Below are 15,899 nucleotides of genomic sequence, written 5' to 3'. Positions count from 1 at the left end.
TGCAAGGCATTGCACTTTGGTAAAACAACAAGGGCAGGACTTATACAATTAAATGTTTAGCCTTGGGTAGTGTTGTAGAACAGAGAGACCTAGGGATTTAGGTACATAATTCTTTGAAGTTTGTGTCACATGTAGACAGAGTGGCTAAGAAGATGTTTAGCACATTTACCTTCATTGCTCAGGCCTTTGAGTATAGGAGTTGGGACATCATGTTGAGGTTGTACAGGACATTGGCAAGGGCTCCTTTGGAGTACTGTGTCCAGTTCTGGTCACCCTTTTATAGGAAGGATGTTATTAAGCTGGAGAAGGATCAGAAGAGATTTACCAGGATGTTGCCGGGAATGGAAGGTTTGAGTTATAAGGATGGATAGGCGAGGAGGTCTTTTTTACTGGAGTGTAGGAGATTGAGAGTTGATCTTATGGAGGTTTATAAAATCATGAGGGGCATGGATAAAGTGAATGACAAATGTCTTTTCCCTTTGGTGGGAATTTTCAAAATGAGGAGGCACATTTTTAAGATGAAGAAGGAGGAAGATTTAAAAAAAAGACATGGGGTGCAATTTCTTTTTCACAGAGAGAGGTTTGTGTGTGGAATGAACTTCCAGAGGAAGTGGTGGATGTGCGTACAGTTACAACATTTAAAAAACATTTGGATAAGTACATGAATAGGAAAGGTTTGGAAGGATATTGGCCAAGTGCAGGCTGGTGGGACTAGTTTGGTTTGGGATTATAATCAGCATGGACTGTTCAGCTTGAAGGGCCCAACTGTACGACTCTATGACTCAACGATTGTATGATTTTAGATTAGATTTAGATTAGATTACAGTGTGGAAACAGGCCCTTCGGCCCACAAAAACCAACCAGTCATAGAATCTTTGCATTATAGAAAAAGGCCTTTCAACTCCCATGTCCAAACTGGTCATGAAAGAGACCTGAGGGGCAACTTTTTCACACAGAGGGTGGTATGTGTATGGAATGAGCTGCCAGAGGAAGTGATGGAGGCTGGTACAATTGCAACACTAAGAGTCATGTGGATGGGTATATGAATAGGAAGGGTTTGGAAGGATACAGGCCAGGTGCTGGCAGGTGGGACTAGATTAGGTTGAGATATCTGATCGGCATGGACGGGTTAGACCGAAGGGTCTGTTTCCATGCTGTACATCTCTATGACTCTATTCTAATCCCATTTTCCAGCATTTGGTATGATATTTCAAGTGCTTATCTGAATACTTCATAAATATCTTGATGGTTCTTGCCTCTACTATTCTTTTTGGCAGTGGGTGCCACCACTCTCTGGCTGAAGAGCATACACCTCAGCTGCCCTCTGATCCTCCCGTTCCTTAAGGTAAAAATGTCCTCTCTGGTACTGGACTAAAAGGGAACCACTGCTCCCTGTCTACTATATCTGTACCACCCTGTACGCATCAACTGACTCTGGCCAACACAAACCTTTAATGCACCACTTTAAAATGATTGTAAAGTCATCACTCCACTATCTCAAGATTATTTTTTTTCCCCCCGTTTGGCATCCTGTATTTCCTGATCCATATCACACAGCCCACAAGTCAAGATTATAAAACAGACAATTACATATCTCCTCTTTCCAATCTCAGCATCAAATTTAGATTAACAAGTGGTATGAAATCATGGTGAATGGTTTTAGGTCTAATCCATCACACAAAGCAGATTTATTATTAGGTGGTAATTATACGCAGATTATGTGGTAATCTTTCTTAATCTAATTGCTCACATGTGCTTTTGTTTCCTACCAATCACTACTCATTGTCATGGATCGTGTACGTCTTCTGTTCCATGACTTTGTTGCCAAAGTGAAATATAGTTATTGTGAATGGGAGCACTGTAGATGCCACAATTCCTTAAGAGGCAGTCATTTTCTCAATGAAATAACTGCTTCCTTTCAACCCAATTCTAGAAAAGCTCGCAGAAACCCAGCGACAATTAGCAACACTACAGAATGAACTGGAAGGAGTGCTGGATGCGCAGCGAGAAGATGGTGTGAGGCCATCAAGGCATTGGTGGAGCATCCTTTACCGACCAAACAGACACCGAGCACGACACAAGGCCATATGTGACCTGAAGTTGGCCTTCAGTGAACTCTACCTCAATCTAATTCTACTGCAAAATTACCAGGTATGTGGAAAGCCACTTCCAGCTATGACATCTTTGGGTCCCAGTAGAAAATGATTAAAATGTATAATAAAAAGAACAGAGAGTGCTGGAGTTTCTGTGGAGAGAGAATCAGAGTTAATCTTTTAAGTCCAAAGACCCTTTTTTGGAACTGAAAGCGACTGTTAAGTAAAATATGCATTTTGTCTTGTTAGAAACATAATGCAACATTGGAACTGCATGTACCTTATCAAGACCAACCCTTTAACAGACTCCAGGTGGTAGTAGAGGGCCATTCTGATGATTCTACGTCACAATAGGGCAATTAATATTCCATGTGAAAGTAATGTATGTTAGATATTGGAAATCCAATACAAAAATCAGAAAATGCTGGAAATTCTCAGCAAATGGGGCAGCATTTGTGGAGAGAGAAACAGGTTAGTTTTTCAGTTCAAGGACTTCTTATTATAACCAACTTCTGAATTTGTTTCCCACAGGTTCTGCTACTGAAGTTCACCCAGATTATAATCAAATAGAATTCACGTAACTGCTGAAAATTTGTCAATTTATGCTATTAGAGCCTTGCAGTACAAACTCTCAAGTTATAGCTGAACATATGAGGTGCAATTGGATTTTTAACACGTTAATGATTAGGAATGAGAAGACTCTCTTATATTTGTCAATTTCTCCACTCTCTTGTTAGTGACGGGTTGAGTGACCCCTGCACAGATACTGCCAGACCAGCTGAGCTTTTCCAGCAATTTCTGTACTCTGCTGTGATTGGCCAATTTTGGTAGGTGATGATATGAGATCACTGCTGCTGGATGCCTGGAGATCACCTTGATCTGGCCACAATGTTCAACTGACAAAGCACTCCCGCTGACAATCAAATGTAGGCTTTTGCTGAAATGATGAGTCATTGTTGACCTTAATGTCCAATTTTCCATTTAATAGAAATACAGGGTGTTCCCCTGCAACCTTACACTATAGAAAATCCCACTATGGAAAGCCATTATGAAAAATCGCGCTGTCGAAGATCACTACAGAAAATTACCATACCTGGAAAATTTGCATTATCCAAACAGCGCCCACAATTTGTCAATCACGTTATGGTCAATTTTTGTTGATGAAATGCACATCATAACAGAACGACCTGTAATGCATGTTCTTGGAAAGCGGGAGAGTGGGGTTGAGAAACTTGAATGGTTTGAATGGCACACCAGTCTCGGAAGGGCTGAATGGCCTAATTTCTGCTCCTGTGTCTAAATAGCAAGGAAAGTGAGATGGAGAATTTGGGTGGAGTGGTTAAGCTACAGGTTCAGGAGCTTTGTAACTCACAGTTTACCTCCTTATAATCTCCCAAACTTACTGTTCATGACAACGCTGTGCATGTAGTGCTACAGTGGCTCAGTGGTTAGCACTGCTACCTCACAGTGCTAGGGACCCAGGTTCAATTCCAGCCTGTCTGGGTAGACTTACAGAGTCATAGAGATGTACAGCACAGTTTGCACATTCGCTCAATGTCTGGGTGCTCTGGTTTCCTCCTATAGTCCAAAGATATGCGTGGTTAGGTGGATTGGCTATGTAAACTATTTGGATTAGCCATAGTAAATCCAGGGTTAAGGGGATGCTCTTCAGTGGGACGGTACAGACTAGATGGGCCAAACAGCCTGCTTCCTCACTGAAGGGATTCTACACGAGCCTGCTGTTATCTCCACATTTTTGTTCTATGTCTCCTCCCACCTCCAATCCCAGAGAGTAACCTGACTGTAACCCTCTTCCCAATTCTTTTTCTGTTCCAGAATCTCAACCTTACTGGGTTCAGCAAAATCTTGAAGAAGTATGATAAGATGTTCCACGCCACGAAAGGGGCAAACTGGCAGGCAACTCAGGTGGAGGCCTCCCCAGTTTATACCAGTAAAAAAATTGACCAGCTGATCACGGAGGTGGAGGTACGCAGGGGCCTGACAAGGGGATAGCAGAAGAACACAGTAACTAGGACTGAGAGTAGGCTATTTGTAATACATAGATTTCAACACAATCACAGACCGCCACACAATCACTGCAAAACATGGCGACTAGCAGAGGTTCATTTTATGATGGTTTAATGGATCAGTGCTTCCCAAACCCTTGCCTGTTCATGTCCCAGTATTAAGGCTTTGTGTGAGCCGAGGTTGAGGGGTGCGAGATGTTCAGCGTGGCCGGGGTAATGAGCTCATTGTTGAGCAGTGGGGAGACTACTCTTGTTGAGTGAGGACGCAAGACTTGATGAAAAGTACAGGGTCTTTCCCAAAAAGAAATGAAGCCATCACCTACCTCTTTACAGTCTTGGAGATAGTAAGAGCCACAGATGCAGGAAAGTCAGAGTCAGTAGTTGTGGAGCTGGGAGCTGCTGTGCAGGTCAGACAGCATCCGAGGATCAGGAGAGGGCTTTGGTCCAAAACATTGACTTTCCTGCTCCTCTGATGCTGGCTGACTGGCTGTGCTTTCCCAGCTCCACACCTATTGACACCTCATTCCTGATGAAAGGCTTTTGCCTGAAACATCGATTTTCCTGCTCCTTGGATGCTGCCTGACCAGCTGTGCTTTTCCAACACCACTCTAATCTTGACTCTCATCTCCAGCATCTGCAGTACCCACTTTCGCCTTGTATTGATGCCTACCCCTTCACAGTCGTTCTCTGCAGCAGAAATCAAAGACAGTGGGCGGTCAATCAGCTTGTGACCCCAGCCTTAAAAAGAGAACTTTAATGGCACCGTGCCCAATGTCAGCAATCAGGCTGAGCTCCATACCCATCACCCCAAGGCCTCATCTGATCCCCAGTGCGGGAGAGATAGAACAATAGATACTCTGGAAAGGATCAGTTATCTTTAAATCCAGGCAATGGATATCTCTTCAATGTAGTGGTTGGAGGACTACTAAAGATCTCGGAGACAGTGAGAAGTGCAGATGCTGGAGAGTCAGAGTGGATAAAGTGTGGAGCTGGATAAAACACAGCAGGTCAAGCAACATCAGATGAGAAGTCCTGATGAATGGTTCCAACCTGAAACATTGACTCCCTTCCTCCTCTGATGCTGCTTGACCTGCTGTGCTTTTTCCGGCTCCACACTTTATCCACTTGAATTATTAAAGGTCAGCTACCCTGGGGACAATGCAACATTGGGACAATATTGGACATGGAGATACTGAGGAGTGGCACCTCTGCTGTGAGACTTGTTCTCATCCATTCAAGTGGTCCTCACCATCTCATGTTAAAAAGCATTGATGCTGGTAGTACTTAGAACTGGTGCAGCCATTGTTGTCCACTGCAGTGATTCAGGCCCTAAATCACAATTAGATTCAATTATCACTGGACTGACAATCCATGATTTGGAAAGGGGATGTCATTATCACTTAATTATTAAAAAACCTCCATGTTCTTCACAGTCACTCTACACCAATCAGCTAGCAGGAGGAGACAGAGCACAGGCGATGAAGAGGCTTCGTGTTCCACCATTAGGATTAACACAGGTGAGTCCCCTCTCAAGCAATTGATTCACTGGAGAGATTGGAGTGTGTACATGTGTGTCTCACATCATTCAGTATTGTGAGACCAGAGTGTGTTTGTGTGTATGTTTGACAGAGTGAGGCTGGACTGAGTGTGTGTTGCTTTGAGATGGAGGTGAAAGTATAACTCAGGGCAGGACTTATACACTTAATGATAAAGTCGAGAGAGTGTTGCCGAACAGAGAGACCTTGGAGTGCAGGTTCATAGCTCCTTGAAAGTTGAGTCACAGGTAGATAGGATAGTGAAGGAGGTATTTGGTATAATTTCCTTTATTGGTCAGAACATTGAGTATAGGAGTTGGGAGGTCGTGTTGCGGCTGTACAGGATATTGGTCAGACCACTTTTGGAATACTGCGTGCAATTCACAAGGTCTGTTCCCTGGGTTGGGGGAGTCCAGAACTAGAGGGCATAGGTGCAGGGTGAGAGGAGAAAGATTTAAAAGAGACTAAGGGGCAACTTTTTCACACAGAGGGTGGTGCGTGTATGGAATGAGCTGCCAGAGGATGTAGTGGATGCTGGTACAAATACAGCATTGAAAAGGCATCTGGATGGGTACATGAATAGGAAGGGTTTACAGGGATATGGGCCAGTTGCTGGCAAATGGGACTTGATTAGGTTAAGCTATCTGGTCGGCATGGACAAGTTGGAGAGAAGGGTCTGTTTCCATGCTGTATATCTCTATGACTCTTAAGTGTGAGTTTGACACTGTGTGATGGGGGTGAGTTAGTGTGAGATTGGAGTGTGTGTGTGTCAGTTCATGTGGGATTGGAGTGAGTGTGTGTTCATGCAGGATTTGAATGTGTGTGTGTGTATTAATGTGAAATTGGAGTGTGTGTTTATTAGTCTGTGCATTAGTGTGTACACTAACTTGGAATTGAAGTGTGTGTGTATGTGTGTGTGTATGTGTGTGTATATTAACATGGAATTGAAGTGTGTGTGTGTGTGCTCAAAGTATGTGACAGTTTGAGATATCTTCACAATCCCAGTTAGTGGTAATATTGGACCTTACAAATCCCAGAGTGAAACTTGGTTGATAGATCATACTTTTTGCATTTGGTTAATGTAGTGGTTAGTCATTAAAGTTATTCACACAAGGCTGGAATATCATTTAACCAAATAACTAAATCTTATGACACAACAAATAAAAATGCGAAGCAATACATATGACAGCTTAGAAAGATAATGATCAATGATGTGTAAAATATATTACCATTTTTGGAATTTGAATTATTTTATAAGTAGAGACAATGTCAGAATGCATTCTGAAACAGTGACCTAAATACATCAGTTCTAAGAAGACTGTAGTCAAGGTTTTGGGAAAATCCCTGAAGTGTGCACGGAATGAAATGTTAATACTTCTGGTTTGATGGAAGGCAATGTAAAGACATTAAGTCATTTGTTTTATTTTTCAATTTAGTCCAAAATACACCAGTTTTAGTTGAGAAGAATCAAGATTCGAGTTGAGGAGCAGGTCTTTAGTTTCTTTCCTAGCAGGCTTTTGTTCAGTTCAGTTCAGAGGAAGCCAGGCCCTAAAGCAGCAGTGCAATAGGGGTTAGTGAAGTGTCCAAACTAGGGAAGTTTGGAATGGAAATCTTCAGGTTGTTAGAATTGAAAAGGTTGAGGGTATTGTTATGAACCAGACCAAATTCCTTCAAAGTATATTAAGAAGATAGCCTAAGCCCTAATGTTTTTTAAGGTAAATGTATGCCATTGCATTCCAGATGCCATTTGATTGGTCAAACTGCTCGACTCTCAGCAAAATGCACCTTTTTTTTAACTAAACTTAAATACAGCCAAAACAAAAATAAAATAAAAGAATTGGCATACATGTAACTCTATCGAAATGTTTAACTAAATAGTATATATTAACTACTACTAATTAACTGTTCCAATATAGTAACATCTCATAAACACACCCTTGGAAAAGGCAAAGTCACTAAAACAGATGGTCTTACATGCAATTCTAGCAGCAGCAAGAGAACCTCAGCTTTTAGCTGTAACAGAGAGAGGAATAGCAGCTTCCACATCCAACTTCAAGACCCCAGCGACCGCAGAAAGCTAAAGTTAAAAATCCTGGTTCTGTGGGAGCTTGACCCCACCCATCCAGGCTGCTTCTATTGTTCCAACTTTTAAAATACCCAAGGTCTGACAAGCTGTTTATTAACTTGGAGCAGACCGCTCTGTACCTCTGTCTCTACCTTTCTTCATAAAAAAAGGACAAAATTTACCTCTTAAGCCACAGTATCGTCACAGTATCAGAATTATGAAATGTTTATGCTATCAGACTCAGAGTAATTCCAAAATTATCTCATCATTTTAAAAGAGAAAAAAATCTAGAAGGAGTAAGTTAAGTCAAAACTTAAGGAGTTGAGATATGTGGATAATTATTTTGGGATTGAGCATATATAATGGATAGAATTGAGAGCCAAGTTAAAACTTTGTTCAGTATGTATGCTAAGGTCTCTCTAATAGTTTGGTTTGTCTGTTTACTTCCTTTTGTGTAATAATCTTAAATTCTATTGTTAAAAAATCTGCAGCCTTATATGTTAGTGATTACCGACTATGTTAGCTAACCAGAAAGCTAAACATGCAATGTGTCAACAGGTCTGACAGCATCTGTGAGGAGAAAGCAGAGTTAATGTTTTGGGTCCAGTGACCCTTCCTAAGAACCCAATCCTAAGAAACGTTAGATTTCTCTCCACAAACCATCTGTGCTTTTCTAGCAACTTCTATTTTTGTTTCAGATTCATAGCATTTGTAGCTCTTTTGGTTTTTGTACAATTTGTCAACCAAGATTTCATTCTGAGATCTCGGTATGACCATTAGTTGTGATCCCAATAAATATAGGTTCTTTGCAGGATTGAAATTCATTGTATTTAAGAAGGATTGTGTCTCTTTCAAAGAGATGGATAAATGGAGATACTGGATATAAAATAGTAGCATAATGGTGCATGGGTTGGACTACCTGAAATCCAAAACTGAGATGTCATCTGACGAAGGAGCAGTGCTCCAAAAGCTTATGATTTCAAATAAACCTGTTGATGTCATGTGACTTCTGACTTTGTCCATCCTACTCCAACACTGGCATTTCCACATCATGGCTACAAAAACTATTATAGACATATATATATCAATAGTGTTGATAGGGAAATATCGTTCACTATACATGATGTTAATTTAGGGCATTCATTTCTTATAAAACAATATCCTTACAGACTCATTGCAGAACAGTAAGAGGAAAGATTCTGTTCAGGATCGACAATGACATTATTGACCTGAGTCATAGAACATAGGACATTACAGTGTAGTATAGGCCCTTCGGCCCTTGATGAATCATAGTTGCTGGAGTTCCCCTATTGTGATGGTGCTCAAAATGGATGGGGCATAAAGATTCTGCACTGATTATCACAAAGCCAACATGGTAACAAAATTGGACCCACACCCAATTCCATAGCACAATGACAGCATTAAAAGAAATGGACACGTACAATTTACCACTAAAATTCAATTGATAAACAGGAAAATAACAAGCTCTGTTGACTGAAAGAGACAAAGAAGTATCAGCAATTGCAATGCCAGATGAACCATATCAATGTAAAATCATTTAAGTTATTGAAAGTTGATGTAACTGCATTGTCTACGTTGATGACTTGGTTGTGTCCAGCTTAGCCTAGGAAGAACATTCACACCTTGCGTGGAACACTTTGATCTGCTACCAAGAGCCAGTTTGGTCACAAATCTACCTCATGGTAACTTTACCAAAATGAAAGTGACTTATTTAGACCACACCATGAGGCAAGGTCAATTAGCACTCAGAGAAATGAAACTAAGGACTATTGCAAATTTCTCCATGCTGAAGATGAAATATGAAAATCTGGGATATTGTCGCCTGAGTTGATTTTATTGGACATTCGCTCTAAATTTCAGCGCTGGAGTGGCTTCTTTGATAAACTTATGAAAGAATTGCAAGATATGTGAGTGGACAAATGAACGTCAGTGATTTTGAAAGTTTGAAAGCAGTGCTGGCAATTGCACTAACTTTAGCACCACAGATTATGAGACACCATTCAGACTGGCCTTTGATGGCAGTAACATCAGTATGCAGTTATTTTATTACAAGAAGATGAAAATTAACTTAAATCGCCAGTCAATTATTTTTCAAAGATCTTGTATATATGTCAACAGAAATATCCAACAGTGGAGAAAGAGACATTGAGTCTTATGTTGTCCCGACATCAGTTTGCAATTTCCTTCTCTTGAACTACAATGCTTTAATTATTCTGGGGAAATTCCATGACAGAAATCCAAGACTGTTCCATTGGAGTTTAATATTTCAGCCATACAATTTAAAATTTACTTTCATGGCTGGTAAGAGCAATATTATAGTGGAATATTTTGACAAAAGCACATAGAAAGGAAATCAAATGCCATCATCAAAATGGACTTATGTAAAATAGATTTGATATGAAACTCATTATGTGCTTAATGTGAATATTTTACAACTGTTAATGTTACATTGAAGTAGTGTTAAAAAGAACTTACTGACAAAAAATGAAAATGACTCATGGTTACCTTCTCATTTTGGTTGTGGAGGTGTGATGAAACGTGTGGAAAATATATCATCATTTACGAAATTTGAAATGTTTTAACAAGGGAGGCATATGGATGTAGGTTAGTGCTGTGATTTCTTTTAAAAAGGGTTAGAAAGTTATTTTTGAGCAGTTACATAAATGCAGCAGTTCTCAGAACATATTATGGCTGCAGTCAAGGATTTGGGACAAAACCCTGGAATATTGATAGAGTCAGCTTTTTATATGTTTGGGTTTATGACAGCAGTGCAAACACTTTCATGCATTTGATTTATTTTCAGTTCAGTTCTCAGTTGTTTTCATTGAGAAGAATCAAGAACATTTTTAGTTTCTCTATCAGTAGGATTCAGTTCAGTTCAGAACAAACCAGTCTCTGCAACAGCAATGTTTTTCTTAATCGGGTTTGTGAAGTTTTCAAAGCCTGGGGGGTTTGGGACAGAAATCTTCAGGCTTTTGGAATTGAAACCATTTCAGCCATCAGAATTGTGGAAGCTTTATACCTTCAGACTCAGACAGCTCAGATTCTCATCTAGCAGTTAGATCCTTGGGTGCTAAACTGTACTATTTTTGTCTTTGATACAGGGAGTATTATTTTTCCAATCTTACTGTATTTTCCGAATTGTCTCATATCATTTAGAATGTGAGAAAATTCAGCCCAATGCTCACTGTTCTAACTGACTTCATTGTTGTGGTTCTGTTCGCCGAGTTGGAAGTTTTTGTTGCAAACATTTCGTCCCCTGTCTAGGTGACATCCTCAGTGCTTGGGAGCCTCCTGTGAAGCGCTTCTGTGGTGTTTCCTCCAGCATTTATAGTGGCCTGGCCCTGCCGCTTCCGGTTGTCAACCGGAAGCGGCAGGGACAGGCCACTATAAATGCCGGAGAAAACACCACAGAAGCGCTTCACAGGAGGCTCCCAAGCACTGAGGATGTCACCTAGACAGGGGACGAAACGTTTGCAACAAAAACTTCCAGCTCGGCGAACAGAACCACAACAACGAGCACCCGAGCTACAAATCTTCTCTCAAACTTTTAACTGACTTCGTGTTATCTGAATGACCATGTGGCAGTGTCAGATTGGAGTATGTGTCTGTATGATTGGGTTCTGTGTGTCTATAAGTGCATGTGTGAGAGATTGGATTGTTTGTGTTTGTGAGACAGTGTAAGATTAAATTGTCTTTGTGTAAGTGTGAGTTTGGATTTGTGTGTGTGAGAGAGAGAGATTGGACTGTGTGTGTGTGTGAGAGAAATTGAATTGTGTGTGTGTGTGTAAGAGATTGGATTGTGTATGTGTGTGTGTGTGAGAGGGGGAGAGAGAGAGAGAAAGAATTGTGGGTATGTGAGAGAGATTGGATTTTGTGTGCGTGAGAGAGAGAGAGAGAGAGAGATTGGATTATGTACATGTGTGTGAGAGAGAGAGATTGGATTGTGTGTGTGAGAGAGAGAGATTGGATTGTGTGTGTGTGTGAGAGAGAGATTGGATTGTGTGTGTGTGTGTGAGAGAGATTGGATTGTGTGTGTGTGTGTGAGAGAGATTGGATTGTGTGTGTGTGTGTGAGAGAGATATTGGATTGTGTGTGTGTGTGTGTGAGAGAGAGATTGGATTGTGTGTGTGTGTGTGAGAGAGAGATTGGATTGTGTGTGTGAGAGAGAGATTGGATTGTGTGTGTGTGTGTGAGAGAGAGATTGGATTGTGTGTGTGTGTGTGTGAGAGAGAGATTGGATTGTGTGTGTGTGTGAGAGAGAGATTGGATTGTGTGTGTGTGTGAGAGAGAGATTGGATTGTGTGTGTGTGTGAGAGAGAGATTGGATTGTGTGTGTGTGTGAGAGAGAGATTGGATTGTGTGTGTGTGTGTGAGAGAGAGATTGGATTGTGTGTGTGTGTGAGAGAGAGATTGGATTGTGTGTGTGTGTGAGAGAAAGATTGGATTGTGTGTGTGTGTGAGAGAAAGATTGGATTGTGTGTGTGTGTGAGAGAGAGATTGGATTGTGTGTGTGTGTGAGAGAGAGATTGGATTGTGTGTGTGTGTGAGAGAGAGATTGGATTGTGTGTGTGTGTCTTTGTGAGAGATTGGATTGTGTGTGTGTGTCTTTGTGAGAGATTGGATTGTGTGTGTGTGTCTTTGTGAGAGAGAGACAGAGAGAGAGATCGGACTGCGTGTGACTGTGAGAGAGAGAGATCGGACTGCGTGTGACTGTGAGAGAGAGAGATCGGATTGCGTGTGACTGTGAGAGAGAGAGATCGGATTGAGTGTGACTGTGTGAGAGAGAGATCGGACTGCGTGTGACTGTGAGAGAGATTGGATTGCGTGTGACTGTGAGAGAGAGATCGGATTGCGTGTGACTGTGAGAGAGAGAGATCGGATTGAGTGTGACTGTGTGAGAGAGAGATCGGACTGCGTGTGACTGTGAGAGAGAGAGATCGGACTGCGTGTGACTGTGAGAGAGAGAGATCGGACTGCGTGTGACTGTGAGAGAGAGAGAGATCGGACTGCGTGTGACTGTGAGAGAGAGAGATTGGATTGCGTGTGACTGTGAGAGAGATTGGATTGCGTGTGACTGTGAGAGAGATTGGATTGCGTGTGACTGTGAGAGAGATTGGATTGCGTGTGACTGTGAGAGAGAGATCGGATTGCGTGTGACTGTGACTGAGAGAGATCGGACTGCGTGTGACTGAGAGAGATCGGATTGCGTGTGACTGTGAGAGAGAGAGATCGGATTGCGTGTGACTGTGAGAGAGAGAGATCGGACTGCGTGTGACTGTGAGAGAGAGAGATCGGACTGCGTGTGACTGTGAGAGAGATCGGACTGCGTGTGACTGAGAGAGATTGGATTGCGTGTGACTGTGAGAGAGAGATCGGATTGCGTGTGACTGTGAGAGAGAGAGATCGGACTGCGTGTGACTGAGAGAGATTGGATTGTGTGTGACTGTGTGAGAGAGAGAGAGAGAGATCGGACTGCGTGTGACTGTGAGAGAGTACCTCTGTGTGAGAGAGAGATTGGATTGTGTGTGTGTGAGAGTGTATCTGTGTGTCTAAGAGAAATTTGATTGTGTGTTAGAGAGAGAAATTGGATTGTGTTTGTGTGTGTGTGTGTGTATCTGTGCATGAGAGAGAGATTGGATTGTCTGTGAGAGAGATTGGATTGTGTTTGTGTGTGTGTGTGTGTGTGAAAGAGATTGGATTGTGTGTGTGTGAAAGAGATTGGATTGTGTGTATTAGAGAGAGAGATTGATTGTGTGTGAGAGAGAGAAATTGGATTGTGTCTGTGTTTGTGGGAGATTGGATTGTGTGTGTGTGTGTGAGAGAGAGAGAGAGACTGAAGTGTGTGCCTGTGTGTGGATAAAAGGTTCTTTTTTAGAATGACAGCTAGTGTCAAGTGGTGTCCCGCAGGCAAAAGAGAAAATGCTGGAAAATCTCAGCAGGTCTGGCAGCATCTGTAAGGAGAGAAAAGAGTTGACGTTTCGCGTCTAACTGACCCTTTGTCACATGGTGTCCCACAGGGTTCAGTGTTGGGGCTGCAGCTGTTCACTTTATGTATTAATGATCTGGATGAAGGGACAGGATACATTCTGGTGAAGTTGGCCGATGATATGAAGTTAGGCGGACATACAGGTAGTTCTGAGGAGGTGGGGAGGCTGTAGAAAGATTTAGACAGTTTAGGAAAGTGGTCCAAGAAATGGCTGATGAAATTCAATGTGAGCAAATGCGAGGTCATGCACTTTGGAAAAAAATAACACCGAATAGACTATTTTCTAAACGGTGAGAAAATTCATAAAGCCAAAGTACAAAGGGATCTGGGAGTGCTGGTACAGGATTCTCTAAAGGTTGACTTGCAGGTTAAGTCTGTGGTTAAGAAAGCAAATGTAATGTTGTCATTTATCTCAAGAAGGTTGGAATGCAAAAGCAGCGATGTGCCACTGAGACTTTATAAAGCTGTGGTTAGGCCCCATTTAGAATACTGTGTCCAGTTTTGGGCCCCACACCTCAGGAAGGACATAGTGGCACTGGAGCGTGTCCATCAGAGATTCACACGGATGATCCCTGGAATGGTAGGCCTAACATATGATGGATGGCTGAGGATCCTGGGATCGTATTCATTAGAGTTTAGAAGGTTGAGGGGAGATCTAATAGAAAATTACAAGATAATGCATGGTTTAGAAAGGGTGAACGTTGGGAATGTTTCCGTTAGGCGGGGAGACTAGGACCCGTGGACACAACCTTAGAATTAGAGGGGATCAATTTAGAACGGAAAAGAGGAGACATTTCTTCAGCCAGAGAGTGGTGGGCCTGTGGAATTCATTGCCACAGAACGCAGTGGAGGCCGGAACATTAAATGTCTTCAAGGCAGAGATTGATAAATTCTTGATTTTGCAAGGAATTAAGGGAAACGGGGAGAGTGTGGCTAAGTGGCGTTGAAATGTCCATCAGCCATGATTGAATGGGGGAGTGGATCAGATGGGCCGAATGGCCTTACTTCCATGCCTATGTCTTATTATCTGATGGTGCGAGAGAGTGATTGGATTATGTGTCATGATTCGGAGATGCCGGTGTTGGACTGGGGTGTACAAAGTTAAAAATCACACAACACCAGGTTATAGTCCAACAGGTTTAATTGGAAGCACACTAGCTTTCGAAGCGACGCTCCGACAATCACCTGATGAAGGAGCGTCGCTCCGAAAGCTAGTGTGCTTCCAATTAAACCTGTTGGACGATAACCTGGTGTTGTGTGATTTTTAACTTTGGATTATGTGTGTAATAGAGAGAGATTATAATGTGTGTGTGTGTGTGTGTGTGTGTATACCTGTTGAAGAGAAGTTAGATTGTGCATTTGTGAGAGAGAGAGAGAAAGAGATTGGATTGTGTGTGTGTGAGGGAGAGATTGGATTATGTGTGTGTGTGAGGGAGAGATTGGATTGTGTGTGTCTGTGAGGGAGTGATCGGATTATGTGTCTGTGTGTGAGGGAGAGAGAGAGATTGGAATTTGTGTCTGTGTGTAAAAGAAATTGGATTGTGTGTGTGAGAGAGTGATTGGATTGTGTGTTTGTGTGTGAGAGCAATTGGATTTTGTGTGTGGAAGAGAGAGAGATTGCATTGTGTGTGTGAGAGAGATTGGATTATGTGTGTGGTGTGAGAGGGAGTGAGATTGGATTGCGCATGTGTGTGAGAGATTGTGTGTGTGTGCATTAGTGTTGAAGAGAGCTTGGATTGTGTGTGTTTGAGAGAGAGAGAAATTGGATTGTATTTATGTGTGTGTGTGAGAGAGATTGGATTGTGTGTGTGAGGGAGAGATTGGAGTGTGTGTGTATGTGTGTGTGAGAGAGGTTGAACTGTGTGTGTGAGAGGGAGCGACTGGATTGTGTGTGAGAAGCAATTGGATTGTGTGTGTATGAGAGAGAGAGATTGGATTGTGTGTGGGTGAGTTTGTGTGAGGGGGGATTGAATTTTGTGTGTGAGAGAGTGATTGGATTGTGTGTGTGTAAGAGAGAGATTATAATGTGTGTGTATACGTGTTGAAGAGAATTTAGATTGTGCATTTGTGTGAGAGAGAGAGAAAGAGATTGGACTGTGTGTGTGTGTGAGGGAGAGATTGGATTGTGTGTGTGTGTGAGGGAGAGATTGGATTGTGTGTGTGTGTGTG

At 42.0% G+C, this 15,899-nt stretch overlaps 1 protein-coding gene across 1 annotated transcript in view; it reads left to right on the top strand.

Moving 5' to 3' along the window:
- The window catches only part of LOC122564619 (solute carrier family 53 member 1-like), a 171,182-nt gene that overhangs the window by 41,796 nt on the left and 113,487 nt on the right, over nt 1-15,899 (top strand). Inside the window, exons 4-6 of the mRNA XM_087998268.1 lie at nt 1,934-2,151; nt 3,930-4,079; nt 5,554-5,637. Of these exons, the coding sequence (XP_087854394.1) occupies nt 1,934-2,151; nt 3,930-4,079; nt 5,554-5,637 (452 nt within the window). The remainder of the gene's footprint in view (nt 1-1,933; nt 2,152-3,929; nt 4,080-5,553; nt 5,638-15,899) is intronic.

The sequence above is a fragment of the Chiloscyllium plagiosum genome, unplaced genomic scaffold (assembly GCF_037043375.1).
Source record: "Chiloscyllium plagiosum isolate Xiang-an unplaced genomic scaffold, Cpla_swu_hap1 HiC_scaffold_21, whole genome shotgun sequence".
NCBI lineage: Eukaryota > Metazoa > Chordata > Chondrichthyes > Orectolobiformes > Hemiscylliidae > Chiloscyllium > Chiloscyllium plagiosum.
This window is presented reverse-complemented; position numbering and strand designations above follow the sequence as displayed.